This window comes from Girardinichthys multiradiatus, chromosome Y (genome assembly GCF_021462225.1).
Source record: "Girardinichthys multiradiatus isolate DD_20200921_A chromosome Y, DD_fGirMul_XY1, whole genome shotgun sequence".
NCBI classification, from domain to species: domain Eukaryota; kingdom Metazoa; phylum Chordata; class Actinopteri; order Cyprinodontiformes; family Goodeidae; genus Girardinichthys; species Girardinichthys multiradiatus.
The window spans coordinates 6,353,841-6,380,957 of NC_061818.1; the positions used below are offsets into that span (position 1 = coordinate 6,353,841).

General features: G+C 41.5%; 1 protein-coding gene across 1 annotated transcript in view; it reads left to right on the forward strand.

The window, feature by feature from the left end:
• LOC124863969 (sodium-dependent neutral amino acid transporter B(0)AT2-like) overlaps positions 1-21,881 on the forward strand; it is a 33,210-nt gene extending 11,329 nt beyond the window's left edge. Inside the window, exons 2-12 of the mRNA XM_047358562.1 lie at positions 12,304-12,523; positions 12,626-12,783; positions 13,952-14,078; positions 14,164-14,339; positions 14,503-14,613; positions 14,751-14,992; positions 15,127-15,307; positions 18,417-18,618; positions 20,226-20,385; positions 20,494-20,656; positions 21,152-21,881. Of these exons, the coding sequence (XP_047214518.1) occupies positions 12,304-12,523; positions 12,626-12,783; positions 13,952-14,078; positions 14,164-14,339; positions 14,503-14,613; positions 14,751-14,992; positions 15,127-15,307; positions 18,417-18,618; positions 20,226-20,385; positions 20,494-20,656; positions 21,152-21,496 (2,085 nt within the window). The 3' untranslated portion in view covers positions 21,497-21,881. The remainder of the gene's footprint in view (positions 1-12,303; positions 12,524-12,625; positions 12,784-13,951; positions 14,079-14,163; positions 14,340-14,502; positions 14,614-14,750; positions 14,993-15,126; positions 15,308-18,416; positions 18,619-20,225; positions 20,386-20,493; positions 20,657-21,151) is intronic.
• The last annotated feature ends 5,236 nt before the right edge of the window (positions 21,882-27,117 follow it).

The window sequence follows — 27,117 nt, forward strand, 5'->3', positions numbered from 1 at the left end:
ATAAAAGGAACAAACAAAATCATGGTTCATAGCTTATTCATCCAACTTCTATTAGGCACTGGACCCTGGCTGTGTCGTTGGCAAAGGCGGTGCTATGAACCGTGAGGGAATGAATGTGAGGGCATCAATCCTGACCTGTAAACGCTTAACCTGCTGGTATGCGGTGTGTAATCTAAAACGAATGGTTAAAACAGGTTTAGGCTTAAACCATTGGCTCTTCCGGATGATGATGGGTTTTAATAGGACTCCTGTCTCTAAACTATCTAGATGTGGAAAGAGGGAGAAAAGAATAAACGAATTGCAGTATTTAGGCTATAAGCCAGGTGTGTTTGTGGAGGTTGCAAGGTGTCTGTCGTGGTGGACTTAGGATTTCTCTACTAAGTTCAGCAGAACTAGGTCAATGGGTATCTGTGCCTCGGTGGGACTGTCTATAGATGAACCAACCTCCTTTAACACGATTTTGTATGAAATCTCGGGCAGCATGGGTGTGTCCATTACATCATTCTTAAACACTTTTGTGAGGTCTGCTGTGCATACAGTGTTATGGAAAATTATCGTTTCAACTTACAGTTTAAGACTGTGTCCTAGAAGGTAGTTATATGTTTAACTGTTTCTGTTGAAGAAAGTTGTTAGTGATTAGTGCATGTTAGTGTGAGTTAATGAAACATGCACCTATTTAACTAGTCCTACGCACTGGCCTCTCCTTTCCCGGACATTGAGACAAGCTCTGTTCTTGGGGAGGAGAGTTCGATGTAGGACTTCATCTGGTTCAGCTAAAGAGCAGCAGCTGGGATGATGGTGTCAACCTTTTCTGACAAGCATCCAACCCACTTGATGAAGCTGCATGTCGCAGTTAGGAGGAATTTGTTACCTCCTGTTAATTTTGGAGCTGGTTCGACCCAGTTGGTCTGAAGGTGGAACCTAGGTAATGTAACCCCCCTTCGCTGAAGCGGAGGTTTACTGGTTGGCTGGGATGGCTGAAACTGGCAGCAGGTTAAACATCCTTTGATGTAGACCTGGGTGTCGTGAGACCTTGGAGGCCAGTGCGCCATCTGCTGGAGGGTGTGGAGTGTGGCTTTGTAGCTCCTATGGCACCCTACAGGAGAGTAATGGGCGTCGGATAACGTGACCCCCCTTTGGTCTGTTGGAACAATGTCCACAGCATGGGAGAGCTGTTTGATGCCAATCTGCACACTGGCTGTCTTGAGGAGAGGGCGGAGCCCGTCTACTAAAAGGAGTGTGTGGCTGTGTTGTACCTCAGTTACAAAGGGGTCTTTTTGGCACAAACGGTCATACAGCCCTCTAATGGTTGACGGATGTCCCAGCCAGAATGCTAGTAGCACTTCTGGTGTGAACCTGGTTTCCAGGTGTACATCTTCCACCACTTTGGGGTTGTAAGTGTCCACACCTGGGTTCTTTAAAGAGCCAAGCAATGCATGACCGCCTCTGATGGGAGTTTCCTGGATGGCTGGGTGCAGCTGTGTCTCGGAGGTGCACATGACCGGCTCTGATGATGGCCTGAGAGGTCCTTCGGGCTCCTCTAAGCTGCTGACCTGATTGGTCACAATGAATCGTTCGCTGCGTGCACCCCGTGGGTTTTGCACCTCCGCCTGGACCCAGAGTTGGTCCTGGTGGCCGTCAATGAGTGGGGCCAGCCTGTCCAGCAGGTCCTGGCCACCAAGACGAAGGTCTTTGTTTAATGTGCACCTATAGATGGGGTGCACCAGAGCCGTGTCTTCGGGTGTAATGTCCAGCTCCACCCAATTAGTGATGCATGATCGGTTTTGGGTGCAGCTGGTGATACTTACATCACGAAATTCAGCCTGAAGTGGTTTACTGAGGGAGAGCATGGCTCTACTCGCCTCCTCAAACGAGACCGAGAACCACAGGCTGATCTCTGATCCTGTTTTAAAATGGAACCTCAGTTTGACCTGTCCTCCTATACTAGTGAGATAGTGTAGGTAACCTATATGTTCATTCTGGTTCAGTTTACCTAAGAACCTTGGAGCAATGATTTGTGGTGTTTCTCCTGGAGAAGTCCCAAGGGGTTCTTGGAGTTTCCCAGGTTTGTCTCCCCATCCGATCAGGTAGACTCTGATGGCTGTGGAGACTGGGTCCACGCCTAGTCATGCTGACAGGAAGTTTGGGTCTGGTTTAACTAGGTCCGCTTCCTGTTTCAAGGGTTGTGGGGGCATGGTGGCCTGACGCACCGCTTCCCTTACCATCTTACGCAAGGCCTCCTCCATCTCTTTCCCCATAATCCCTTCTGCGTGTGGGTTCCACCCTCTTCCATCAGGTTTACCTTTAGGCTTCACGTGATGGTCAGGTCGTCTGTTTGACCGGAAATGGTCCGGCAACTTTGACTGTGGTTGGTATTCAGTACCACCCCCCCAGTCCAGCTGACCAAACCTATGTTGTTCCCTGAACCTGTTCTTCGCATAGGTTCTGGTTGAAGGCCTTTCCTGACCTTCTAATGCATGGCTGGTTCTTTCAGTCTGGACCTGTAAAACCCTAGCCTCGCTCTCCGATCCCTTGGTCGGGCGAGCACGTGTTTCCCACGCCATCTGAGCATATTTGCGGATCTCTTGCATGCTCATGGCCTTGGTTCTGCAATACATAGTAACCTCGTATCGCACACTTTCATGAAGGTTGTGGAGGAACAGGGATTTAAAAGCATGTTCCTCCTCAATGCCTGGCGCATTGCGTCCTTGGAAGTAAACGGCTCTCAAGCGCCGGTAATACTCCCTGGGTGCTTCGCTTTTCTTTTGCTGGATCGTGAAAGCCCCAAGTGTGGCTGAGGCCCGGTCCGTGTACACAGAATATTCATCCCTTAAAGCTTCGCAAAGGGTTGAATAACGGTCTCGGACTGCGGGTGTCAGGCTCTCCATGAAAACATGGACGCTCCTGGACGTTGTCTTCCAGATGAGCTTCAGTTTCTCCCGTGCTGATGGGCAGTACAAATCTAGAAGACAGCGTTCCACTTCCCTAAGGTAATCATCAATGTTTGATTCTGCCTTATTAGGGTCGAAACGCTCTATGTCTTTAGCAAGGGACTCAAGCTGGCGGGTGCGCAATCCACTTTCAGGGATTGGTCCCGGCCCATCTGAGTCATCATCGGAGAGTTCACTCCGGTTGCACTCAGAGGGTATCGGTGCATCACGCCTCATCCTCGGAGGAGGCAGTGGAGGCTGCTCCCGGTATAACTGTGGGCCCTGTGCTTCCCGGACTCGGGTCCTGGGCAGCGGTTGAGGGCGGTAGGAGCTACCTGAATCCCAGGGGCGGCACTCCTGTCGCCGTGGCGGAGGTGAGGGATCGTAGAGGACCGTACTGCGAGCCACGTTTGACGGCTGCTCGCATCTGAACCGTGAACTATTTACACCTGCTGGGTCCCCAGCTAGGTACCGTTCATGGCTGCTGATTGCAGTGGGGCGGGGCACCGCACCACTGAACCTATTCTGACTACTTATCCCCGTTCTTATCTCGGTGGATGTCTGGGGAACCCCATGAGCCTGGAAAGGTAATCTCTGGAGAGCAGCTTCTACATCCTCCAGATCTGACCTGCAAGTTCTCTCAGGGTTTCGCAGGTGTGGCTCACCTCCAAAGGTTTCAACCTGTGAGGTGGGTTTCGGTTCGTCCCCCCATTCTTCCAGGGGGGGCGGGGTGGCATGGCTACCCTCTATTGCTTCTAATCTATTTCCCACTTCTGTTATTTCCCCTCGAAGGACATCCACCGTCTGCAACGTATCATTCAGCTCGAACTGCAGTTTAACGCGCTGGTCAACTTCCAACATTAACCTTCGCTGATACAACAGAGTGAGCTGTCCTAACACATCTGAGACCCGTCTGTCCTTCGGTGGGTTTCTAATGACTTGGAGCAACTCCTGAATCCTGGCTTCACATTGCTCAATGCCATAATCATTGAGGCCTTTACGCTCCTCGGGGGACAGCAGAATCAATGACCCTATCACCTCTTGTGCCTGCATTCCTATGGGGTCCTCCACCATACACACATCTCCAGCTGCAGTCTGGGATGTTCCCTCCATCTTTGGCCCAAAATGCACAATGCAAACACACAAACTGTTTATTTATGAACCACCACTAAAGAAATTAGCAGCAATTCAACAGGCTAAGCTATTCAGTGATTAGGGATTGCTAAACTTAATTAGCTGCACACAACAGGCTAAGCTGTTCAGTGATTAAGGATTGCTAAACTTAATTAGCTGCACACAACAGGCTAAGCTGTTCAGTGATTAGGGATTGCTAAACTTAATTAGCTGCACACAACAGGCTAAGCTGTTCAGTGATTAAGGATTGCTAAACTTAATTAGCTGCACACAACAGGCTAAGCTGTTCAGTGATTAAGGATTGCTAAACTTAATTAGCTGCACACAACAGGCTAAGCTATTCAGCTAGCTGTCTGATTCATACCTGTCTCTTCCAGGTGTATGGGTTTGCTTAAAATGGGCACACAGGTTTGACCGTTCAAACTGTGGCTTACCCAAGTCTATGCTTTAAAGGGGTTAATCAAGCAAACATGCAAAAAAAAAAAAAGAAAAAGGGAAAGAATTTTTTTTTTTTTGAAATAACCCAGAAACCAAGTTCAAAATAAAATTTTAAAAATGGGAAACGAAACTAAACATTCAATGCTGTTCTTAGCTTCAAATAAATGTTAGTGTTCTCTAATATGAATCACCTACCTTCCTGTTAAACAACTAAGTTAGTTTTATGAGTCAGGTCAAAACATGCTTCACACACTAAAAAACCCAGCAAAAATGCTTAAAATTTTTCAAAAGCGGTAATGAATGATCTGTAATTTCAACTTTCAACTTTAAGTTATGCCCTTTTGATCATAGGTGATGGAATAATCTGCCTGTGTTAATGAATTGAGTGATTTAAAAAAAAAAAATCAACGTAGGAAATGCAATTCGCACTAGTGACCACCAGATGGTACTGAGTGCAGGTCTGCGGTTTGGGAAATCCAGCTGCAATCTGTAATCTATTAAATGGCCACCAGATGTAGGTGTTGTTCTCTAACTGACTGGGAGAATGTTGGTCACAACTGTAATTACGCTCAGTGGCCACTGGGGCAGGTCTGCTGCTTATCAGCGCAGGTTTTTACAGCTGCAGCAGCAGGCTGGCGACTGGAAATAACTTTAACTTTTCCACAAGTTAAACCAACTTTCACCTTGCATCCACAACAAACACCTCTGAAAGCTAATGTTATCCTTTGCAGTAGAACTGAGCACAACCTAATCGAAATCCCCTAATTCACAAACGTTCTGTGCGAAACTCAAGTCTCCCAATAACGTCTAGTTAACGGAGATCACAACTGTTCGTTCATTCTGTGCAACAGTGATTTGATGTCTGTCTTTTTAAGGCCCACGCAGGGACGCCATATGTTGGGAGTATGATTATTGATTGAATAATCTTGATCAATAATTATAATTACAAATCATAATCTGACAAAATCAATTTCTTAACCATAAATCCTCATTTACGAATCGAGACCAGAGAGGTTTCTGGTGTTGTAATTGTGGCTCGACGCCTCTGACAATTACAACCGTTAAATACTCCGTAATAGTTAATAACTATTGCCGGAGATGTCACTGGTTAATCGACCGTTTCTGCCGAAACGTGTGGAACTTGAACCTTATTTTGACTGACACATCACTTTTTGCACACAATGAAACACCAAACGCTCTCTCTTTATCTATGTGAATATTTATTAATTTTCACCTAATCAACATGCAAAATTCTACATACACAGGGGTAAACAACATCTAAATAAGCAAAATCAACAAACGGTAGTGGGTATGTATTGAGTCAACCAGCAGTTTATGGCATAACAGAGGAAAGGAGAAGATATGAAAAGGGGGGTGTGGTGATGACTGGTGGGGGGTTGGAGCGCAGCTTAGAGTGTCTTTTATGATCTTCTGATCATAAAACTTCCCCCCTTTACTCCTGAAACAAAGGATTGATAACTTTTGGCGGCAAGCTAGCACAGTGAGATTGAAGACAAAGGTAAAATGGAGAATTTTACCATGAGGTCGTTTTAACAGTCCAGTTTTGCAACGCACCTGCGTTCAGATAGTAAACACAGACAGCTCTGGGGAACACGGCGGATCCCGATATCACATAACACATCAAAGTTTCAAACAAGCAAGGTTACATGCACATATTATTCAGAACACATGAGATCCTAACCAGCGATTCTGATCGCTTCTACAACCTCTGACCCTGCCCAGGACTTGAATAAAGAAATAAAAAAAAAGAAATGGATTTTACTTGTGTCGTCTTCTTCCTGAGCGAGGGAATTCGAGCGAGGAAAAGTGGGGTTAAGTTAATTGTGCGTCCACAATTAACTTCAGGGGAACAGTCAGTCTTTGTCCTTTGGTCTTCTTGACAAAAAGGAAAAATATGATCTGACCATCAAAGTCGACTTGAAAATGAAACACGGTAGCGGTTCGTCTCTCCGAAACTCCGTGTCTCCAGTTACGTGTTAACTCACGTCTTCGATCGGCAAAAGTGAAATCTCTGGCCTTCCTAGTCCAAAAACTTCAGTTGTGAATAGTTCGTTGTCCAACGAGAGAGAATGAATGAAACTCTGGACAGAGTTCTTCTCTTAAAGTGACGCGCTTCGATCCCTGGATGTGGGGTTCCAGCTGAAGGCAGTGTTTCAAACATGAGCGCCTCCTATATAGCATCCTGTGACGTCAGACTGGGGACGCCCAGTCATATCAGTCGCAATGCTTGATGGGATATGTAGGAGCGGGCTGTCCTGGGTACAAAATGGCCGATGCCATTGGAGGGGCACAGTGACGTCCAACAACGGGCAGATAATCCAATACTCAGCAAACAAGTGGTCCAACACCACTGTGCCTCTCCAACGTCATCGGCCATTTTGTATCCAGGACAGTCCGTTCCTACAAATCCCATCGGACACTACGACTGATATGACGGGGCGTCCCAAGTCTGACGTCACAAGACGCTATATAGGAAGGCGCCCATTTTGAGGGCTCGCCTTCAGCTGGAGACCGTGACGCGGTGACCACGCAACTGAAGCATCATCTGGAGAAGAGTCCCGAGTGGATTTAGTATATTCTCCTTCATTGGCCAACGAAAAATTCATAAAAGAGGTTTCTGGAATAAGAAGGCCAGAAATTTCAGTTTGCCGATCGAAGACGTGAGCTTAACAGGTAACCAAAAAAACCCACAGAGTTTCAAGGAGACGAATCACCACCTTGTTTTGTGTTCTAGTCAACTGCTGATGGTCAGCTCATATTTTTCCTTTTTGCCAAGGAGGACAAAGGAGGAAGATTGACCGCTTCTCCTGAAGTTAACTGTGGATGCACATTAACTTCCAACTTTCCCCTTCCTCTCTCTCAACTCTGCTCAGAAGGAAGACTTTAACAAAGTAAAACACATCCTTTTATTATTATTTTTTTTATTTCTTTATTAGGAATAGCCGGGTAGAGGAGATTTTTAGTGCAATTAGAGTCACCATTTAGAGTCTAATGTGTTTGGAATTGTATGTGCATGCCATTGTTTTGAAACTCGCTGGTACTTTTGGAGACCGCCGTGTCTCGTAAGTGTGTCTTTACCGTGCAAACACCAGGTGCGCTGTGTAACTGGACTGTTATAATAACCTCATGGTGAAATTCACCATTTTCTTTGTCTTCAACCTTACTGCTTACTAGCTTGCCGCCAAAAGTCTTATAACCCTTTGTCTGCTCACCTTGCCCAGCGTTGGGGGATGTTTTATGACTGAGTAGAACTGAGTTACAGTTTGAGCTGCACCCCAACCTCCACTCACCACCACATCCCTTTTGTCATATTATCATTTTTGCCATAACTGATGGTTTGACCCCACTGCTGTTTTGCTTCATTTTGTTTAGTTAGATATTTTACTCCTTCTGTGTAGAACTTTGCATGTTTGAGTAGGCGAAGATTGTCTTGCAAGACACTGCATATAAAAGGATATATTCTGCATATTCTGTGTTTATAGAAGACTTCGGTATCTCCATCCTGAGGCCTATAGTATTACCATAAAAAGACATAAAAACAGAACATGCTGATCTGACACAAAGCTTAAGGACCTATAAGTGACACAACCCTGATCTCTTAAGTCAGATGTTTTCACTTTAAAGGACATACCGTATGTGTCTATGTTCCTCTGAGTCACTTTGTTCTTTGTAATGTGCATCTTTATTTACTGTGTAAATTCAGGGTAGTATGAGGCCTCAGGACAGAGTTCTAATGTTTGATCCCAGCAAGAGATTAGACATGATTAAATTCACCACAGCTTCTCTTCTCAATTTTTTCCCAGCTTCACCTCCTCCATGGCCTTCTCATGCACCTCAGCACCACCCACAGCACCAACCAATGCAAAGCCAACACCTCCCAACAGAGTTTCTTCCTCTCACTCTCACTCACTGAATGGCTGCTCTTTGCCTAGCTTCCCCTCCTCTCTAGTTGGATATGCATATTTCTGTCACAATCTCACTCTCATCTGCCTGTGTGTATTTATTTCTGAACACACCTGCCCTATCTGGCTGTGTGTCTTCAAGAGTCTTTCTGGGTCATATGCCTCTAGTAACTTTCCATTCTGATGGGGTTACACCGCCAAATTGTTCTTCTAAACCATGTGGTGAAACCCCAAAGCCAGTTCCAGTCGTGTTAATCTATTTTGGACCCTGTTCATCTGAGTTGCCTAGAGCTGTGGATTCAGCTGCTTATAAGTGAACTGCTGCATGAGATATTCTTTAAAATTCAGTATATAGGGAGCAATTTTATTTTTTCCCTTTTTGGAAATCTTACCAAATTTCTGTTTCTGCATGTTTTGATAAAAAATACACAGCAAGCTTACAGATCTACAGCCCCGTGTATGTTTTCTGAAGCTTTTTTGAGAGTATAGGTAGCCTGACCTCAACCAAAGCTTCTTAATAGACAAAAATGATTCTCATTCACCAGGGAAAATGTGTTGGTGGTCATTTTCACAGTGTATGAACATAGGATGCGCTAAAACCCCTCACAAGGTTGCATGTCAGTATAGACATTTTGTGAAACAGAGATAATCACGTTACAGCTGTGAACAAATTAAAAACACCATTAAACTGTTCTTTAATGCAAAATGTAATTTTTTCAATTTTTATTCAAATTTTGTATTCTAAAAACAAAGTGATTTAATTTCACTTAAACAACACAAATTAATCTTGTTTTTACTAAATAAAAAACAAACAAAACTGGGTCTTTAACTGAGGAAAAGGTTAGGACACCCTACCCTCTAATAGCAAGTCTTGTCCCCTTTGGTTAAAATAACCTAAAGGAGGCGGGTGGTGTAGCGCTAGAGCATATACGAAAGCTTCAGTCCTTGAGTCAGCGTCTCCTGTGACCTGTGCTGCATGTAATTCCCTTCTCTCCATCTCTCTTCCTGTCTGCTGACTTTCAAAAAACAATCAAAATAAATAAATAAAAGCCACTACTGTTGCAAAGAAAATAATAAATTAATTGAGACTTTTTGTTGCCATCTACTAGTGTCTGACATTGATCTGAGGAAAGTTTGCCCCACCCCTCAATTTTATCTATGAGACATGAGAGGGGTTTCGTGCATGTCACCCCACAACATCTCAACAAGATCAAGACCTGGCGAGATGTCTTGGACTTTCCATGTTTCAGTGTTTAGCCAGTCCTTGGTGGAATGACTGGTGTGTTTTGGGTCATTGTCATTTTGAATGCTTCAATTTCAATTATTCACAGCTGGTTTCTCATTTTCCTGAAAAACCTTCTGATATATAGTCAAGTTCTTGGTGGATTCCATGATGATGAGCTGGCCAGGTCCTGCTGCAGCAAAGCATCCCCAAACCATGACACTTCCAGCTCGATGTTCCTGCGTTGTTGTGAGGCTCTTTTTCTGGAATGTTGTGTTTGGTTAATGCCAAACATGCCCTCATTTCTGGTCTCTTAATATTTCAGTTTAGACTCTGTCCAAAGAAGTCAAGAAGTCCAGGTCTTCTCTGGCATACTTCAGACTACTCTTAATGTGTTTCTTAGAGAGCAAAGGATTCCTCCTTGAAAATGTAAGCTCTCTATATTTGTCATTTTATTTCCCCATAATGACCTTTCATTCTTCTGCTCTAGGTCCCATGGATGAAATCCATTTTTTGGAGACCTCTTTTAGCATCTTGCCATCTGCTTTCAGGGTGAACTTGCTTAGCAGGTGTTTTGTCATGCAGTTATAAACAGTTTTTGGTATAGTTGAATGATGAATCAAATTCTCTTGACACCTTTTTAAACTCTTTAACCAGACTCATAAGCTAAATGGTAAATGAACTGCATTTATATAGCAAAATACAGAGTGATGATGTTATCATTTCGTGCTTCTAATGTTATATGCCTTTGTGTAACCTAAGCCATTTTATGAGGGAATAAATGTGGCAGTTTCCTAATTAATTCTTTGCCAAAAAAGCATTTTGTGTTACATTTGGCAGAGAATTTCTAAAACTTATTTTTCTCAGTTCTTATTGTTTATTTATATTAGAAAAAAACCTTTGGGTATTGTTGAAATTTTAAATATACCTATATAAAAAACCACAGGTGGTTGTAGGACTGTTTAATTTTTTCACTCGACTGTGTATCAGAGACTTATTAGTCCATACTTGGTAAAATAATGCATATTTCAGGCAATATGTTTAATGTGGCTTATATTTGATCAATGATTTTCTTTATCAGTTTATCAGAGATCAGAGGGTGATTGCATAAACATGCCATAAAGCTTTAATACCATATTAAAAGAGATAATATTAAAATGTTACCCTTGCTGCTTTGTGACATAGTGAAGAAAATAGAAAAACCAAAAATATCGAGCCTATGAAATAGTTAATGCTTTTGCAGTGACTGAGTTTAGGACTTCTCAGGAACGTGGGTGTTGCGCCTAACCATTGTAATGTAAATCAACCATAAGAGGCTGGACTGTGTGCAAGTTTTCTTCATTGGGTCCCTTGTTTATTGCATATAATCAGTGGCTGTTCAGACGATATTGTGTTCCAAGGCAGGCCATTCCGAAGTAGAGTGACCTGGTATTCCAAAGCCATCACTTTGCACGTGTACTCCATGCTAAACTTTTTAGAGATGGGGTTCCTGTGGTTAGATTGGAGATGTGTTGATACTCTGACCACTATTCCATTTGAACAGAAGGATCTGCCCTTGTTAAGATGGAGAAATTGGGGTGCAGTTATAGATGTATTTTTTACTGTCCCAAAAAAACTGTACTTTCAATTTAGCTGTCCAGAAACACAACGTTTCAGAAAGTCCTTGGTTCACTGACAAACTCCAATATTATTTTTGGAGGGCTCAAACTTTTTCCTGCACACTTCCCCCACAAGTCAAACATGAGCAGTGTATTTGGGGTTGTGGACTTTGACACGAACAGCCATCAACATTATCTTGAGCTAGGTGCCAGTAATAAATAGCTCCAAATATGTACCACATGGTTTAACTTTATGTTATTAAAATGCAATGATGGCTGGCTTACATGTAACTTATTTTACTGCTGTAAAATAATCTCACTATGAAAACTATAGAACAATTTAACCTTTAATTGAGTACAAGTACTGGCCTTACGTTTCCCTCTCTGCTTCCCACCCCACAGGCGGTCTATAAGGTAAAGGTCTCAGGACTGACATGGCCATGGAAGAAGGTTGATTTTGTGTCTGGAGACCCATTTCTGTATCATCTGCCCCTATATTTTGGATCATTAACCTATTGAAAGACTCAACAGTGTCCAGTTTTTAGTTTTTTGGCAGATTGTTACCTGAAATCTCCTAATATTTCAAAGAATTCATGATACCATGTACTCTAACAAGGTTTCTCAGATGCTGGATAAGCAACAGTCTCACGGTATCACAGGTCCTCCACCATGCTTAACCATGGAAATAAGGCGCTTTAGTGAGTATTTGTTGCTGAAAAAAATCTATTTTATACATGTGTGATGGGTTAAACTCTTGAAAGCTCTGGGAAATCTCCATACATTTATGTTTGCAATGGTAGTACAGAAATGGCTATTTTAACCTGCTTCCGAACAGGTTGGCATTTAGATAGTGTCTAATGATTGTAACTGAGACTCTCAATTTAAAAGGTGAATACTTTTAATTTCATGTGAGAGGATGCCACTGCAAAAAAGAATACATTATTTTAATTATTTTTACCAGAAATCACAAGACATGAGGAGGGTGCTGTTTTTTTGTTAAACTGGACTGGTATCCTAGTATGGAGATTTATCACTCCTCTTTATTTGTTTTTGAATAGATGGAGAAGCCTGCCCTGGATTCCAGTGAGGAGAGAGCCTGGTTGGGAGAAGACCAGTCTGAAATGAAGCTTGCAGCAATCCCTGAAACAGCAGAATCAAATGATGAAGATCGGCCTGCCTGGGATTCTAAAATGCAGTATGTGTTGGCTCAGGTTGGCTTCAGCGTGGGCTTAGGGAATGTCTGGAGGTTTCCATATCTTTGCCACCAAAATGGAGGAGGTGAGGGCCTTTTAAATAAAGAGTTTAATCCTAGAGGGATAGCAAACACATTTCAACGTATAACACATTTGTAAATCTGTCTTTTTTTTTCAATTCTTTCAGGGGCTTTCATGATCTTGTATGTTTTTCTTTTACTGATTGTGGGAGTCCCCCTGTTTTTTATGGAGCTGGCAGCTGGCCAAAGTATTCGACAAGGAAGCATTGGCGTTTGGAAACACATCTCCCCAAAGCTGATAGGGATCGGCTTCTCCAGCTGTGTGGTGAGAATTGCTCTTTTAAGTTGAGGCATTTAAAGCCATGTGGTAGGAAAACAGTAGGACAGTAGGAAAATCCCGTTTACTATACTTGTTTGCACACGTGTCAGTGAAAGGATTACTGATTGTGATAATATTTCTGGCTTTTAAAGGCAGGACAGTGATTGGTCTGTTTAAATGTTCTGCAGATTCGTGTGTTTTCTGCTGCTTAGCCTATGGTGTTTCATTTTTCCCACGTTCTGTAAACTAACCTTCTTTTGATCAGTCACAGCAGCGTGGGTAAACTTAGAGATGGGGGTGACTTTATATCTTGCTGTAACTTGAGAGCAGAGTGGATCGCTGTAGCTCTTTGCTGTCAGTCTGTTATGCAACACTTTTCTATGCAGACAAGACGAGGCAACTTTACAGCCCAAAGAGAATACATAGCAGTACGTCTAATATAAAATAGAAATTATTATCATTTCAGGAACTTTACAAAACTGACAGATCAAACTGATATGCAGAAATTTCCTGTCAACACAGTCTAATTGTATTGACAGAATCAAATTAAATTAGATAGATTTCAATACGATCCTCTTTGTGCACAATGCAGTCAAGTGAAGTTTGAAAGATCATGCCTATACCAACTGAAAGAGACTGCACAAATGTAACTGTTCTCTAAAAAAAACATTATGGCCAGCCTTAAGTTTCCCAGAAAAACAAAGACAAAGATCAAGACTTCTGGAATAATGTTCTTTGGACAGATGAGTTTAAAATTGAGTCATTTGGATACCATAGCAGAGGACATTTTAGGTATAAACTAAATATAAATTGTGTTTTTGTGACAATCATCTGGAACCAAAGTGCTAAAACATCCAGTTTTAAAGTGTTTCTTTGCAAAGTTATTTGTTATTTCTCCAAAACATTGGTTCACCCCTTATATTAGAAGCCTTTTTATGTTAAGTCACTTAAAAACACACACAAAAAGCATTCGTGAAAATTGTCACATACTGAACATCAAGTGAAACAACGAAAAAACTTTCATTAGATTCCTAAAAAAAACCTTTATGACCGTTCTAAAATATTACTAACAGTCTGGCAAATTGAAGGAAAATATACATTTCCCCACAGCAATAATAATTTTCAAGTTCACAGTAAAATAGTCATAACTGAAGGCATTTTTCTCTTTCCTTAGGTCTGCTTTTATGTAGCTCTTTACTACAATGTCATCATTGCATGGAGTCTTTTCTACCTGGGAAATTCCTTCCAGTATCCTTTGCCGTGGGAACAGTGCCCAACTGATGTAACCACCAATGAAACAGGTACTGGCATAAGAGAGAAGTTTAATCAAATATGTCATGGAAGCACCCGACCACGTCTGCACTGTTGTCTGTCTTCAATAAACAGTAAAGGAATGTGCGAGTAGCTCCCCAACGCCATATTTCTGGTTCAGGAAAGCGCTGGACATCACCAATTCCATAGAGGAATCTGGAGAGTTTAACCTCTTCATGACGGGCTGCTTATTGGCTGCTTGGGCGATTGTTTCGCTGGCTATGATCAAGGGCATCAAGTCCTCTGCAAGGGTAAGAAAAAAAACTCTGAGGGACATATTTTCAACAACTGTTATAATTTGTTTGTTTTCTTAGGTTAAACACTTTCCTTGACCAAATGTTTTAAATCTCGCTGCTCTATGGAAAAAAATAATAATCTTGGAAATAAATGATTCTATGTCTCTTCTCATCGTAGGTGATGTACTTTTCTTCAGTTTTTCCCTACGTGGTGCTCTTCATTTTCCTCATCAGAGGGTTGTTATTGGACGGAGCAATAGATGGAATCACATATATGTTTTATCCCAAAGTAAGCAAACCAGAGATGTCTTGCTCTAAACTGCATTTCAGTTCATCTCAAAGGAAAGTCAGTATTTCAAAAAGCTAAGACAGCAGTGTCTCCTAAATCAACAACCCAGTGAGATCTTCTCTTGTTATATTTTTTAGCTGGAAATATGGGGAAACGTTCAGGTGTGGCGACAGGCAGCTACTCAGGTGTTTTTTGCCCTGGGTTTGGGCTACGGCTCCGTTATCGCGTATTCCTCCTATAATCCGTTCCACAACAATTGCCACAGGGACGCCCTGATGGTCTCTTGTATCAACTTTATGACATCTGTGCTGGCCTCACTGGTGGTTTTCGTGGTGCTGGGTTTCCGGGCTAAGACCATTGCCCTACACTGCGTTGCTGAGTATGTATACCTGTTTGTTTGTGGCTGAAACCAAAAGGTGCAACATTTTGATTTCCCTTTCACATTACTATTATTATCTTCCCATAAAAAAACTGCCTTACTAATGTTTTTTGTTTTATCTCATCTTCTTCCAGAAATCTTGGTGTGTTAACTCATATGTCTTCTAATGGATCCAGCCAGTATTGGTGGCCTCCATTCAATGTTACAGATCCGAGCTCCGTGTCACTGCCTGAATACAGACAGTGGTACAATGAGTACGGCTCCATGCTGGGTCCTCAGTTCACTGACTGCAATTTGGAGGAGGAGATGAACAAGGTAACACTGACAGTGAATAACCTCGATTCAGCATATCATTAACAACTAATGACATAAAATATTATAGAAACATAAATGCAGGCAAAACACAAATAAATTTCTGGTTTTGTTAAATGTACTTAAAAGAATGAAGGAGTGATAATAAATGCTTTTTTTTCTTAATTCAGTAAAAATAAGAATTATTGTATTGTTAAATTAAGAAAAACTTATGGATGAATACATCTAAATTAGGAAATAAAAGTGTAGAATAAAGTGAGCCATGGCACACTTAGCTCAGCTCTTTTGTTGGGGGAAAAGCTGTCATTTCAAACAATATCTGCTGTTAAATTTATGTTAAATGTCTGATTTTGCAAAGAATTCACATAAAAAAAGCCATAAATAGGTACAGTGCCTTGCGAAAGTACTCGCCCCCCTTGAACTGGTCAACCTCTTGCCACATTTCAGGCTTCAAACATAAAGATATAAAATTCTATTTTTTGTGAAGAATCAACAACAAGTGGGACACAATCATGAAGTGGAATGAAATTTATTGGATGTGTCAAACGTTTTTAACAAATAAAAAACTGAAAAGTGGGGCGTGCAATATTATTCAGCCCCCTTGTGTTAATACTTTGTAGCGCCACCCTTTGCTGCTATTACAGCGGCAAGTTGCTTGGGGTTTGTCTCTATCAGTTTTGCACATCGAGAGACTGAAATTCTTGCCCATTCTTCCTTGCAAAACAGCTGTAGCTCAGTGAGGTTGGATGGAGAGCGTTCGTGAACAGCAGTCTTCAGCTCTTTCCACAGATTCTCGATTGGATTCAGGTCTGGACTTTGACTTGGCCATTCCAACACCTGGATACGTTTATTTGTGAACCATTCCATTGTAGATTTGGCTTTATGTTTTGGATCATTGTCTTGTTGGAAGATAAATCTCCGTCCCAGTCTCAGGTCTCTTGCAGACTCCAACAGGTTTTGTTCCAGAATGGTCCTGTATTTGGCCCCATCCATCTTCCCATCAATTTTGACCATCTTCCCTGTCCCTCTTGACAAAAAGCAGGCCCAAACCATGATGCTGCCACCACCATGTTTGACAGTGGGATGGTGTGTTCAGGGTGATGAGCTGTGTTGCTTTTACGCCAAACATATCGTTTTGCATTGTGGCCAAACAGTTCGATTTTGGTTTAATCTGACCAGAGCATCTTCTTCCACATGTTTGGTGTGTCTCCCAGGTGGCTTGTGACAAACTTTAAATGTGACTTTTTATGGATATCTTTGAGAAATGGCTTTCTTCTTGCCACTCTTCCATAAAGGCCAGATTTGTGCAGTGTACGACTGATTGTTGTCCTATGAACAGACTCTCCCACCTCAGCTGTAGATCTCTGCAGTTCATCCAGAGTGATCATGGGCCTCTTGGCTGCATCTCTGATCAGTCTTCTCCTTGTTCAAGATGAAAGTTTAGAGGGACAGCCGGGTCTTGGTAGATTTGCAGTGGTCTGATACTCCTTCCATTTCAATATGATTGCTTGCACAGTGCTCCTTGGGATGTTTAAAGCTTGGGAAATTTTTTTGTATCCAAATCCAACTTTAAACTTCTCCACAACAGTATCTTGGACCTGCCTGATGTGTTCCTTGGTCTTCATGATGCTCTCTGCGCTTTGAACAGAACCCTGAGACTATCACAGAGCAGGTGCATTTATACGGAGACTTGATTACACACAGGTGGATTCTATTTATCATCATCAGTCATTTGGGACAACGTTGGATCATTCAGAGATCCTCACTGAACTTCTGGAGTGAGTTTGCTGCACTGAAAGTAAAGGGGCTGAATAATATTGCACGCCCCACTTTTCAGTTTTTTATTTGTTAAACAAGTTTGACACATCCAATAAATTTCATTCCACTTCACGATTGTGTCCCACTTGTTGTTGATTCTTCACAAGAAATTTTATTTTATGTCTTTATATTTGAATCCTGAAATGTGGCAAGAGGTTGAAGAGTTCATGGGGGCCGAGTACTTTCGTAAGGCACTGTATTTTCTCTGGGTTTTGTTGTATTTCTTGTTTTCCTCTGCTCTGGTGAATTACTCCCCCTCCTTCAGCTGCTCTGCCTTCCCTCTGCCACAGCTGCTCCACATCTCCTATAATTGCTCTTCTGGTTTGCTTGCCATTTCTCCTTCCCTGCCTCAGTATATGATGCTCACTGGTTCTCACTGTTCTATGCTGGCCTCTTTCATTGACTTTATGAACTCCGACCTTTCGCAAAGCACTGTATATGTGCACAACTTTCACCCCTCTTTTCCTGTTAGTGCAGTGTATGGTTTTACAGTCTTGATTGGGTGTTATAACAGGAACAGATAAAGATTAAGGTGTAATGAAGTGAAGCTGCACGGCAGTCCTGAAAAGCAGCGGCGGATGCTGGTTTTTCAAGGAGGAGAAGCTCAATTTCAAGATCGCTGATTCGCTCATTTCGCTGTCAATCAAAAAGGGATTCAGCCTCAGACAGATCATCCAATTATCATGTAGAAGCTGAGGGTCCGGGCCAGCCGAGGCCAGCCCACTGCCCCATAGACCCCCAGAGACGCTGAGCGTCTGATGGGCGGGACAAAGCCCAGCATTTTTGCTTCGCTATTGAACTCACTGTTTAAAGCACTGTGAGGCTGCGGGAATGAGTGAGAGGAAAGCCACGTCGTTACCAGTGATAAGAAGCTGATTCTGAACAAAAGTTGAACGCGTTGTAGCGCATATTTAGTCAATGACATGAACACACAACAGTATATATTTGATCACTTATTTTTTGACATTTTAGGGGAAGCTGAGCTTCCTTTGCAGGAGCAATCGCCACTGCTGAAAAGCAACAGAGATAAAACATGTTTCATTGCAGCCATGAGTGAGAAATAGGAGCTATAAGAACATTATGCTTGCAGGAGGCTTGTGTTGCCAGTATAAACATTATAGGACATGTTGTTATAGTTGAAACTATAGATACAGAGGAGGTGCAAAAGGTCATGTTATCTCAGTTTTTATTTTGTGTAAAAATCTATACAGTCAAACAAAAGCGGTAAGACGCATATACAGTATAACATGCACTGTCTCAATCTCTCTGCAACCTCCTCTTTGTGTCCGTGCAGGGCGTCGAGGGGACAGGTCTGGCATTCATAGCATTCACTGAAGTGATGGCCCTCTTCCCGGCCAGCCCCTTCTGGTCCATACTGTTTTTCCTCATGCTCCTCAACCTGGGCCTGAGCACCATGTTCGGAACCATGCAGGGAATCCTCACACCTCTCATGGACAACTTTAAACTCTTGGGGCGCCATCGGACCTTCCTTACAGGTACTACCACACATGCTCAAATACTCACTCTACACAGTGAGCCTGTATTTTCTTTAGCATTTCTTTAAAATTCATACAGTGATTGTTGTTAGCTTGTGAGTTGTCGCGTCATATTCTTTATTTGATTTAGGTCTAGAATTTGACTGAACCTTTGTAAAACATAACTATGTCATGTTTTCAAGCATTTCGGGTGCATGTTGTGGAGCATCAGGTAGTGTGAGGTCTTTGAAAGCATGTGCCTCCCATTTTAAATAGTGCATGCATACTGGAATCAGTAGGGTGGAATTAGGGTGGAAGTGTTTTGCTACATAATTGCTGGGCATGTTGATTTTCTGTAACATCACAATCTTTTCGGTTTTTTTAATTGAATTGATTAACTATATGGGTATTAAAACTAAATGTTCTATTAGTGTCCCTAAATGGTCAGATAATTAAAGCTTTACTATAGTGTTGAGATTAAGTTATGTCTTGGGACCAGCTGCAACATTTCTGTTACGGGCACATGTGTGGTTTTCATGACATGTAAAATTTGTGATTTCAGTCCCCCTGAATTTCTTAACTTGAAAACCCACGAGTGCCTGTCTTAGCTGGTGTTTAATTCTGTATGCTGCATTAACTGAATAGGGAGGTGATGTTTTTCTGTTATATCCTGTTTTTCAACACCACTGAATGTAAAAGCAGAGCCTCAATAAGATAATGGTTGCATAAGGGTCCTTGTCGTTCTGGAAGGTGAACATCCGCTCATGTTTTCTGCAGCCTCTGACAGGCTGTCTGACATTGTCCTACAGCAGAATGCTGCCACCACCATGTTTCATGATGGGTATGATGTTTTTTAGGGTATGTCTAGTTTTGTTGTGTTGCATAAAAGCCAGACTTGTGAAGTGCACAACAAATACTGTTATTGTCTGATGAGCAGATACTTTCACCTAAGCTGTGGATCTAAGTTAGCTAAGACCTATTGACTGCTTTTCAGATTGATTCTCGTCTTTTCTGGCTTGTCATCTTAGGTGGACAACCATGTCTTGGTTGGTTTCTACTTGAGCTGTGCTCTACCAAAGGTTCTTAAGTTGTTTTAAACTCTAACCCCTTTTTAAAGTTCTTCACAACGTTTTCCATGACCTGTCTGTTGGGTTCCTCGGTCTTCATGATGTTGTTCACTGATGTTCTCTAACAAACCCTTAAGGTCTCCACAGGACAACTGTGTTTATGCTGAGATTAAATTACACCCAAGTGGACTCCATTTACCAGTTACTTATCTCCATATGGCTGTTAGTGAAATTGTTTTTCATTTAGGCATCAGAGTAAAGGAGGTTGAAAACAAATGCATGCCACACCTTGGATGTTTACATGTTAAAGGTTTGAAGCTTGTCCATGATTTTTCTACTTTACTATGCACTAGTTTGCGTTGGTCAAATCTCAATAAAATACATGGAGGTTTAAAGTTAAGAGTGTGAATACTTTTGCAGGGCATGCAGTAGTAAATCTAGACTTAATTTAACAACAGAAACATAAACTACATTATAAATGAGGAAAACTATCAAATGTTTTTTTTTGTTCTGGACTAGTTTGATTAAATACATCTTACTGTGTTCCTGCCTGTTTGTCAGTGTTCAGCTGTGCTTTAGGGTTCATAATCGGATTATTGTTCACCCAGCGATCTGGCAATTATTTCGTGACAATGTTTGATGACTACTCTGCAACCCTACCACTAGTCATCGTTGTGATTTTCGAAACAATTAGTGTGGCGTGGGTTTATGGCACAGATCGGTAAGATACATTATTTCAATGCAAAAAATCTTTTTCAAACTTGTTTCTTGATCATCATGAGTTGTTTAAAATAATGCCTTCCTTGTAAAATGTTTCCCATCTCTGCAGTTTCCTGGATGATATTGAACTCATGCTCAAGTGGCGCCCTCCAGTGGTGTACAAATATCTCTGGAAATACGTATGTCTGCTGGCAATGATTAGTCTTCTTGCTGCCAGTTTATTGCGAATGGTTTTTAAGGGACCCACATACACAGCCTGGAATCAAACAACAGTAAGATTTGCTTTTTCAGACATATTGGAAGATATTTAAAGGTAAAAATGTATGTTTTAACAACTGCAACCATGAATGTCATTCATGTTCAAAATGTAAATACATGGGAAATGTGTCAGTACCGAAGTAAGTGGAAAGTTATTGAATACTTTCTCTGCAGGCACCTTTGACCTTAATGCGTGGTTGGGGTTGTGACCTTTGACCTGGTCTATGTAAAAGTGAAATCCAGCTCAGATTTAGACTTGGAGACTGATTTTACTCCAGACCATTTGTCTCATCTCTTCCCTAAAAATTGTGTTTTGTCTATTTTTACTGCATACGAATATATCTCAGAGAATTAAAAGACTACTGAAAAGTGAATTTCTTTTTGTAATAAACCTATTTATAATAAGTTTACTCAGTGTTCAATAAATGTAGTGCATCACAAGCTCCTTTAGCTGGATTTTTAGCTTCAGCCATCTTTTTCACTTTTTTGTCTCCTGTTTGTCTTTTCAGGCTTCTGAGATTACTCTTGAGTACCCAGGCTGGGCCCTGACTATGATCGTCATGCTCATAGTGTTCGCCAGCCTTCCCGTGCCCATTGGCTACATCTATTCCTTGCTGAAAAACCACAACGCCCTCGCCGTTCCTTCCCAGGAGAGCCCCGGCCCAGAGGTGCACCGCGAGCTGTATACCAAGTGCAACTCCACTGATCAGCTGGACTCCAATTCTCATCCGGCACCCTGTGAGGAAGACGGGGTTCATCCTAGGACTTCCTTCCTGCCGGTGGGCAACGAGCAGTACCGCCTCCTGCCCCAGCAGGATGAGGAAGAGGAAGAGGAGCAAGACACAGGGGTCTGAGGGTGATATTTGGGCAGATGAAATTTTGGACTGTGATGACAAATAGCAAGAACAGGGAGAGCACAAAGGTACAGACTAATGTGAAAACAGTCAGTTACAGCATTTTTTAAATATCTTTATATTTAGCAAACACTAAATAAGCCCAGATCATTTTAAGTATTTATATTAAATGTGACTCCTCCGTTTGGCTTCCTACCTCCACTTTCTGAACCATGCATAAGCTGTCTAAAGAACATAATGCTACTAGTTTTGACCACCTTGATTTCATGTGGGAGTCATAACTGATCGGCCAGTGATTAATCATGCAACCAATGATCTTTGTGGAGATTGTTTTTAGATAAATAAGATTTATTTTGCAAGAAAAAATTCTACTTTGAAAAACTGGGATGTGCTTGCATGTCTGTGTGTGTATCTGTGTGAAACTGGATCGGGTCAGAGACAGGGATTTCACAGTTTTTTTGTGTGTGTTTGTTATTAGTATTTTAGGATTAGAGTGGCTGAAAGGATAGAGTTCAACATTCTATCCAGTACCATCCCAGCCACAGAGGAAACTTTACTTTGATGTAATATTTTAGGGTTTACTGCTCATTTCCTAAGGGAGGGATCTGTCTCCTGCTGTTTGACACATTACAAGGTTGGCTGCTTGGTTCTACACTACACTGTCCTATGTACACTGCTCAAAAAAAGCAAAAGGACGCTTTAAAAACATCAGATCCTAATTGGAGAAGAAATCAAGCTGGTTATCCATACTGATATGGAATGGCTAATGTGTTAAGATCAAAAGAATGCCATCATTCGAGGAAAATGACAATTATTAACCCACACATGGCTGAATCTGAAGTCACTGAGAAATTTAATCTCAGATTAGTCCAATTTGCTGAAATGTCATTGCAGCAAATCATAATGGTACCCAGTAGTTTGTATGGTGCTTTTATGCATGCTCTTTATGAGATAATGGATGGTGTCCCCAGTGCATCTCCTTACAGATCCTGACCAGGGCATCACTGAGCTCCTGGACAGTCAGGTGCAACCTGGTGGCGTCAGATGGACCTAAACATGATGTCCCAGAGATGTTCTATTGGATTTAGGTCAGGGGAGGATGGAGGCCAGACAATGGTATCAGTTCCTTCATCCTCCAGGAACTGCCTGCATACTCTTGTCACATGAGGCCAGGCATTATCATGCACCAGGAGGAACCCAGGTGGATTGTTAGACCCAAGAGTCTAACAATGGATCTAAGGATTTCATCCTGATACCTAATGGCAGTCAGGTTGCCTTTATTTATCACAGGGGTGGGGAACTCCAGTCCTCAACGTCCAGTGTTCTGCTACTGCTGATGTCTGAATCAAATGGCTAACCTCCTCAGTATGCAGTCAAGTTCTGCACAGGCCTGGTAAAGAGCCATCCATGTGATTGAGGTATGTTGGACAAGGGACACATCTAAACGTTGCACATCACTGGCCCTCGAGGACTGGAGATTCCCACCCCTGGTTTATCCTGTACAGGTCTGTGCGTGCCTCCATGAATATGCCTCCCCCGACCAACACTGACCCACTACCAAACCAGTTGTGCTGAACATTGTTGCTGGCAGCATAACAGTCACCACAGCTTCTCCAGGCCCCTTCATGCCTGTCGTATGAGCTCAGAGAGAAAGAACAGGGCACCAATGCCCTCATGAAGTCTGTTTCTAATGGGTTGGTCAGAGACCTTTACCCCAGTGGCCCGCTGGAGGTCAAGGCTGTACTCATCCTGTTCCTCCTTTCACAAAGGAGCAGATGCTAATCCTGCTGATGGGTTAAGGACCTCCGACGGTCCTGTCCAACCTGTCTGGTCTCCTCAAATGCTTGTCCGAGCTACCGCGGTCAGACGCCTCGGAGCTCCCCCGGTACTTGAACCCCAGAAGCGATCACACACTTTATCTAACACTGACTCTTAAAAGAACGACTCTCAAACAGTTTCTAACTTTTAGCTCCTTTAATCTAAATTAAGGCAGAGGAATGATTACAGAGATCAGCGCTGAGGCTCCTGTCTCGGACCGTCACCGTCTGTTAGAGGATGACGAAGAGCCTCGATAGAAGGTCACATGTAGTTTTATATCTGGCACTCCAATGCAATGGATGTGGCCTCCCTCAGTGATTATCAGTAGACTATGTGTCACGATTGTGGTGTCTATCTGTTAGATTGTGTAGTAGCGGGTGTCCATTCTTAATCTAAGTGTGCTGTGGCTTTCTAATCAAACCAGTTATACCAGCTGCTCCACTATCAACCCCAGTGCCCCAGCCTCAAGTCATTTATGACAATCCTTGGGCCATTTATCCTTGTAATGTGTGTCTATGAGCATTCTTATCATATTCTAACAAAAGGGAAACATTAGAACTAATATTTTATTTCACTATAGTATAAATGGGAATAACAGCTATGAGCATATTAAAGGTTATTCCTAACATGCCCTTGGAGCCTTTGCTGGAAGACACTGCAATGGTACGAATTAATGTGCCATCCTGGTGGAGTTAGACTGCCTGGCCAACCTCTGTAGGGTTCAGGTATCGCTTCATGCTACCAGTAGAGACACTGACCCTGGTCAAATGCAAATTTACTGAATAACAGACAAAAAATGAGGAGAAGAAAAAAACCATTCCTGTTTTTTGGATCGTCTCATTGTTGCCCCTTTAGTGCATCCGTTGTTAATTTCATTAAAACCAAAACAGCTGACAATGATTAACAACCGCCTCTTCTACTTATTTGACCAGATCAATTTTCCAGAGGTTTAACTGACCTGATAATATACTCTGATTGGAGAGGAGTCCTGTCATTTTTTTTAGCAGTTTGTATATTTGTGACTGCTGAGTCCCATTAGCTGGTCATTACACACCCAATAGTATTTCCAACAAACAAACCACACACACAACCCATTTCAAAAGATGTTGTAGATTCTCATTCAGTTTTTTAGAACATTTAAAAAAAAAAGAAAATAACTGCAGTCAGTTAATTACTTAAAAATAGTCACAGATATAAAGCAAAACTATTTTATTTAAAAGGTTAAAATTCTGACTAACATACCTAAAAAGTAACATTCCTGAAAAAGTAAAGGAAAAACAGAGGCAACCATATAGAGTAAGTCAATGGTAAGAAAAGAAACAAATTTGAACCAAAACCATCAGAGTGAGAACTTTTGTATTTTGTTGCATCTCTTTGGTTTATTTCATGCATAAACTTCACTTATTTGAAACAATGTTTTATATAAATCTCTTAATGTACTGAGGAATTGGCCACAGTATGATAACTTTGACCGAAAATACTTAGGCTTTATAGTATTAAAGAATTTCTGCAAAAATCTTAAACAAAAATGCTAACATGATCCTTACCAGCCACTACATTTAGCAGTAGTGTTCAAGAATACATGCTCATTAAGGAAAATTTTCCACTTTTTACCATTGGGCTTTTTAAAAAGTAACACTGGAAATACATAAAACTGATATTGGGTATTTAGTTAGTCAGGCTATCTGCTCCATTAACCGTCCTGCAGTCAGCGGCTCAACAGACCTCCAGTTCATAGCTTGCCAACTGTTATAAGACATCCATTCTCTAAACCAGTTATCTATGCATCTCCAGTGGGTGAGAGGCGGGGTGTGAGGGAGCAGGAGTACCAGGAGAGAACCCATGCATGTGCAGTGAGAACATGCAAACCATGCAGAAAGTTCTGGCTGTGATTTGAACCTGGACCTACTTGCTGCAAAGCAACCATGCTAACAACAGTGTTTTTTTGTCTTTTTTGGATAAATATTTCTAAACAGGAAAGGGAACAGCAAGGGAAAGGGTAGCAGCCTTCTTTCAGCCAGCTGATCAGCAGCGTGGAGTAGCTACACTATTCCAGCACCAAATAGCTCGAAAAAAAACATTCCAGCACTATCCCTGGTATCTAATTAAAATGGACTTTAATTTGTCGGAATAGTCTGAAAGTTTTAGTGGTTTTGAAACCAACTTTCTAAAACTTGGGCATTTCTTGATAGTGGTAATCAGCGTAAAAGGGTTCTAACCTTTTTTGTATAGTACAAATCAGCTGTGTGGAAAGGAGATCAGACACTTTAGTTTTCAGTATCCATTGTTTTCTGTTGGATTGAGATTCAGACTGTTTGGCTATATTGAGTTGGTATACCTTCCTCAAGAATGGTTTTAAAGCTCTTCGCTTCGTGGACAGATACATTGTCATCCTAAAAAAACTATTTATAATAAAATTACTTAAATAACCCTACTTTGGATTGATGGAATAAGGAAACTGTCTGAAATTGCAGTGTCCCGCTGTGCCTTTACTGCAGAGAAAAATCCTCAAATCTGCCCTGCTCCTTTACCTGGTATGCAGACCAATAACTGTGGGAATGTGCTTATTTTCAGGTAGTCATTTTTATGTATTCATTGGGATGGTACAAAACAAACATTGCCTGGACAATGATGATTTATAAATTATCACTGAACATAATTGTCATCCAGTCATGCACAGTGCTTCTCTTTAATCCACTCGAACCTCGTTTTCTTCTGTTCAGGTGTGAACCATAGTTGTAGTTGGACTTTCTCCAAATATATCCAGTTTTCTTCAAACATTTTCTTACAGTTTACTCAATATCAACCCCTGTTTCTACCTATTTGCCTTTCATTTTTGAGTGGGTTTTCTATGGGTTTTCCTTTAAGGCATATTGCTTGGAGCTTTGAAATCTTTCCGGTAGACAGTGGTCCTAAGTTGTTTGTCCACCCAAAATAGAAACAACAAACACCTTATATCCTTCTTTGTTCCACTCTCCTTTAACTGCAGGCTAATTTGCATAATTTGAGATCTGCAGGTATTTGTTTCAGAACTTCAAATTACAGGGTAACGCTATACTTTTTTCTTCAGCATTAAGTAATTCCATATTTTTCCCTTGTCTTGTTCTGAAAATTGATTTAACATTAATTAAAACAATGTCCAAACATCTTCTATAGTACTGATTTCATCTTTTTGTGACGGGTTGTACTGCTGGGATATATTTCTTTAAAACAACTGTGTTCATGAGCAGCAGCAGTGGGTTCCTTATTTTAACTCCATTTTGTGTTTTTCTTGAGTGCATCTATTCTGAATAGGTTTGGTTTTGAAATAAAAATAATGTGACCCTAAAACAGTATTTCTATCTTTATCTTTGATTTTACATCAGAACACCACACTACAAGTTTACACATGTATAAACCTCTCAAATGCATCTGCCTGACCCTAATTTTTACTATTCACATGCTCAAAATTTTTACTTGTGTATCTTATATTCAACATTTTTTGCTGTTTCTTTTGTGTGTGTTTTGTCCAAAAACGTGTAGCTCAAATTAAAGTTGCTAATTCTGCGTAAAATAGCAGGGTTATCTGTTAACTGCCTGTCCAAATAAATAAATAAATACCACTTGGATTTAACAAAGCAAATAGGTCAGAACGTTCCTTGGAAATTTACTGCATGGAGGATTATGTTTCAACAGGCAGTTTGTATTTTTTTAGATACGTTTTTTTTCTACCTTCTCATTTTTTAAACAACCTTCTTGGATGAAGCGTTCGGTTTCAGAAGGGTCAGATTATTAGCACTCACCAAGCAAAGAAAACAAAGAAA